This window comes from Pteropus alecto, unplaced genomic scaffold, assembly GCF_000325575.1.
Source record: "Pteropus alecto unplaced genomic scaffold, ASM32557v1 scaffold395, whole genome shotgun sequence".
NCBI classification, from domain to species: domain Eukaryota; kingdom Metazoa; phylum Chordata; class Mammalia; order Chiroptera; family Pteropodidae; genus Pteropus; species Pteropus alecto.
Window position 1 is genome coordinate 811,678 of NW_006438643.1, and position 4,327 is coordinate 816,004.

Genomic DNA, 4,327 nt, shown 5'->3' on the forward strand with positions numbered 1-4,327 from the left:
ACTCTGTTGATAAATGGAATAAAGGAGGGCAGCAAAGAAAATATGGTTAGAATGGTGCAGATAACCCAGTGTATTAGATGCACCCAAGGTCAGAGGCACACACAGAAGTGGGTGAGGGTATAAAAGGTTAAGAGTTTGGAGAACACAGTGCCATGGGGGCAGCACATTTCATTGGACTGAAATATGGAAAAATTTCCTGGGAAAAGGAACACGAAGAGAATTTGTAAATGAGAAACCCATGGCTTGTGACATTGAAAAATGAGACAGTGCCAGCATTATGACCTATGAAAACCCCAACACGACAGGGAGGAACATTCAGAGAAAGGGTTATTATCAAGGGATTGGGGGAGGAAGAGTCCTCAAAAGCATTATATTCCAACTGATTCTGTAACCCTATAACCCAGTAACCATATTTAGGTTGATTATCTCAAGAAACCATGCTGATAACTCTAACTTTGTCTAATAAAACCCATAAGTTTGGAGTCAGGACATTTTTTACCATATACCCCCAGGATCCAGTCACTTTTCATTGATACATCTACCTCCCAGTAATGTTTTCCTGATGTGATAATGGGTGATCTCAGGTCACCATAATCATTATAATTGCTGTTCTGATGTAGATAATTTGTATTGCAAACTAACACATATCTCACTTGTCTCTGATGAAGAAATAGCAACATTTGGATTATTCTCAGGAATATCCAGGATCATGTGAACTGTAGAAAAATCACAAGGTTAGGTGAGGGATATGATGTAGCTTTATTTGTGACACTGAAGAGGAATCTTGAGAATAACATGTGTGGGAAACGGGAAGATATTAGTTCTGTTCTTGGGGAGAGGTATAACACTGCAGAAATATAATATGTGTGTGTGTGTGTGTGCGTGCTGGGAGGGAAAACATGAGTCTTAAGAAATGAGACCTGGTTAAAAAAAAAAAAAGCAAAATTCTGAAAGAAGGTGAGAATAGGGTGGCTTCATGATATTGTGATTTCTCCTTACACCAGTAGCATCACACATCTTTCAGCTCTGAAATGAAAAAAATCTATAATATTAAATATAAGCAAAAGAGTCAGCATTAAAATCTATTTCCTCTCCAGATGAGAGGAAGGACTGGGGACGTGTGATAGTAGATGGAAGAATGAGAGATGAACCAGACACCTAGACAATTCTCTTCACATATGATCATGTTATCAGCACATGATATCCATCCTCCTTTGTCTCCTCTATCCACATCTAGAAACTGAACTCTCCTCTCTATTGTGCACTCACCATTACAAGAATCCCACAGCCACCCACATTAAACGTTTGCAGGATCCCTCTCAAATTAGGAACTTTGAACACTCTCTTTCGTTTATTGAAAAAGGTTTTTGGCGTCTTCAGAATCAAAATCTTACTCCTAAGGATGACAGAAATTGACACATATCTCTGTGACATTTTGTCTGTCCAAAACTACTAACTTCCTATTTATTCACCCTATTGAAACATTTGAACCTACTTCTCTGGAGACTGCAAGAAATGAGAGAATAGACTCCTAACCTTGAAGCCGGAAGAAATGTGCTCCTGTTCACCTTCTCAGTTACCCTCTGTCTGACCTTGGGAAACCTTGAATCTCTCAAGAAGCAGTTTATTTCTTCCAAAATAAAATAACTAACCTCTCCCTCTCTACCTCCTAGAAATCATATTAAATTATATGAAATAATTTTTTTAATGCAAAACTTTGATTCCCCAAAACAAATTAATTTGTGGCAAAGTCACTGTATGGATGTGGATTCCCTGGTTATGACTTGAAAGTGTGATTGTAGAACCTGGCCCCTTGTTGTTTGAGACTTGTCAAGTGTCAGTATACTGTCTGAAGAGGACCAAAACCTTTCAAGTCTGCTTCTCAGTACTAAAGCCCTCAGAATAACATCTGAGATTTTATGATCACTGGGAAAAATTATAACACTTGGAAAAGAAGACATTATGAGCATCATAGTAAGTGTGGTCTGAGTTTCACGTGTCTGAATAGGCTGATGCAGCCAAGTAGATGTGCAAATTTAGGTACAAGGATGCTGCCTTTACACTGACCTACTCATAAAAGATAAAGCAGCTATGAAATATAGTAACCTGAGTTCAATATGGGCATGCAAGATGAATAAAATGTATGAAGGTACAAAATATAACACCTTATTCCTAACTGCTACTAACCCAAACTGCACATTCTGCTCACCCAAAATCCCCAGAATCAAGTTCATTCTTATAGAACACACTAACCATGATTCATGAACAGAAATTTAAGATAAAACTACACTCAAATTTTTCTGCCCTGAGAGATATTTTATTCTAATTAACCACCAAACACCTGTATTGGCTTTAAACCACTTTTCACAGCACAGAAAGACCATCTTTGGTCTCTCACATGTACCTTTCCATGATGCCATTCACATCCTAGAAAGAAAAGAAAAAACACAAGTCAAGAAATAATAGGCCCTCTGCACTTACAAAGCTTCATCACATCCCACCACCTCCTGATGTGGTAGGAATAGAGATGGTCCCAATATGACAGCCAAAAAGTAAAGAAAAGAGACCCAGACCAATCATTCAGTGTGAGGTTGTCAGGTTTCCTAAAAGGTAGAAATAGCTTTTACCCCTGTGAAAGCATGAGGCTTCGAGTACCTGAAGATGGGCTATATTTATGAAGAAAACAGGAGGCCCATAATATTTTCCCCCGGTTCATAGAGTTCCTCATGAGATTATTTGAATAATTAATGGTTTGTCCGTGTATTCAGAATAAATGTGAAGTAATATACTATTACTTGTCAAGTATTGTGCCAATATTTGGAGTATCAAAGATGAGTGAGTAATCAAAATGTTTTTCAAGAAGTTTATGTGGCTTCTGCTGAGGGTACAGTCAAAATGTATTACTGTAGGCATTCCTCAAGACTCTCCTCATTTTATACACTAAGTAACCTCATTCGCTCCCTTAAATTCAACACATACATATGTGCAGTTGACTTCCAAGCTTTTTATTTTTACTTAATTTTGTCCTTTGAATTCAGGTTAACATATTCCTTAGTAAAGAAGCCACAGGAACCAGTGACCTAGTCTCTAAGGCACCTTATTCTTTACTGACCAAGTACCTCTTTGTCCATAATGTTACCAATATCCACTTGGTCACTGTCCTAAAAACTGCAGCATTTACCTACACTCCAGTCTCTACCAAGCCAGTTTAGTCCACATCATTAGCAGTTTCTAGTCATCTGATTTTCCTTGTCATAAAAATTTATTCGTTTGCACAGATATATACCAATATATTTGGTCTCCTTTAACTCGAACTTACTTCCTCCATGATACCAAAAACTAGGCCAACCGCTAGGTCTACAGACACAAAGCAATTGCTTTGCTCTCTGTATCAGGGCTTTTAGCTGTATATGAATATCAGCAATTAAAACTAGATTAAATAGAGAAAAGGAATTTGGGGGATAGGTATAATTTTAATCAAAGCTTAATTCTGAAGCTCAAACATTGTCATCATGATCTGGTCTATGTCATTCTCCAAATTCTATTTGTCCTCTTTATATCGACTGTATCCTCAGTTCAGGAAGGAAACATGAATCTCCTCATATTGACTCTACAAGTAAAGAGAACTTCTCTTCCCAGTTATATCACAAAACTCTGAAGCCTGCACATGGCTTTGGTCTGCATTGGATCAGGTGCCCATATTAAAAGCATCACTGTGTTGTTGCTGGAAGAATATAAAGAGATGTTGGATGCAAGTTTCCGTATTTCACTGGAATCAAGTTAGTTTTAATCTGAAGTAGACCACAAAATGATAGGAAGCCTATTCTAACCAGAACAGCAACCATCACAAATAATCTTTAAAAAATACAGTAAGAAAATAGAAAAACTTTAAATTTTATGTTACAAATGTCTGTTTAAAGAAGCTGACTTTAGGAAGAGAACAGTGAAAATTGCAGGTGACATATACAAGCAAATAACCCAGTAATAAATTAAATAGAGTCACATTAACAATTGCATTAATGTTATTGTCTTAATCCGCCAAGTATAAGGCAGAGATTGTTGGACTAGATAAAAAGCAAGATTCAATTGTTGCTATCTACAAGACTTATATTTTGGATTCAAAGAAACAAATATGGCAAAAGTAAAAAGATAGACGTCTGTCAAGATGGCAGAGTCAGAAAACACTGTGTTCGTCCCTCCCCCCGCCCTCCACAACCATATCAAAATGACAACTAAATTATAAAACAAACACATCCTAGAGAACCACCTAAAGATGAGCTTAACAGAACTCCTATAATTAAGGATATAAAGAAGAAGCCACATCGAG

General features: G+C 37.2%; 1 protein-coding gene across 1 annotated transcript; it reads right to left on the reverse strand.

Annotated features, from left to right (window-relative positions):
* Positions 1–37: 37 nt before the first annotated feature.
* On the reverse strand, positions 38–695 carry LOC102893173 (tripartite motif-containing protein 34-like). The gene is made up of 2 exons (XM_025049465.1): positions 470–695; positions 38–426 (listed from the first exon to the last, which is right to left on the reverse strand). The coding sequence occupies exons 1-2, from the start codon at positions 678–680 to the stop codon at positions 128–130; spliced, it is 510 nt and encodes a 169-aa protein (XP_024905233.1). The 5' UTR covers positions 681–695; the 3' UTR covers positions 38–127.
* Between the last annotated feature and the right edge of the window lie 3,632 nt (positions 696–4,327).

Coding starts and splice junctions, on each gene's coding strand:
- LOC102893173 (XM_025049465.1), bottom strand. CDS start 680: ATGTTGCTATTTCTTCATCAGAGACAAGTGAGATATGTGTTAGTTTGC. Junction 427..469: donor TCCTGACTCCAAACTTATGG/GTTTTATTAGAC, acceptor TGGTTTCTTGAG/ATAATCAACCTAAATATGGT.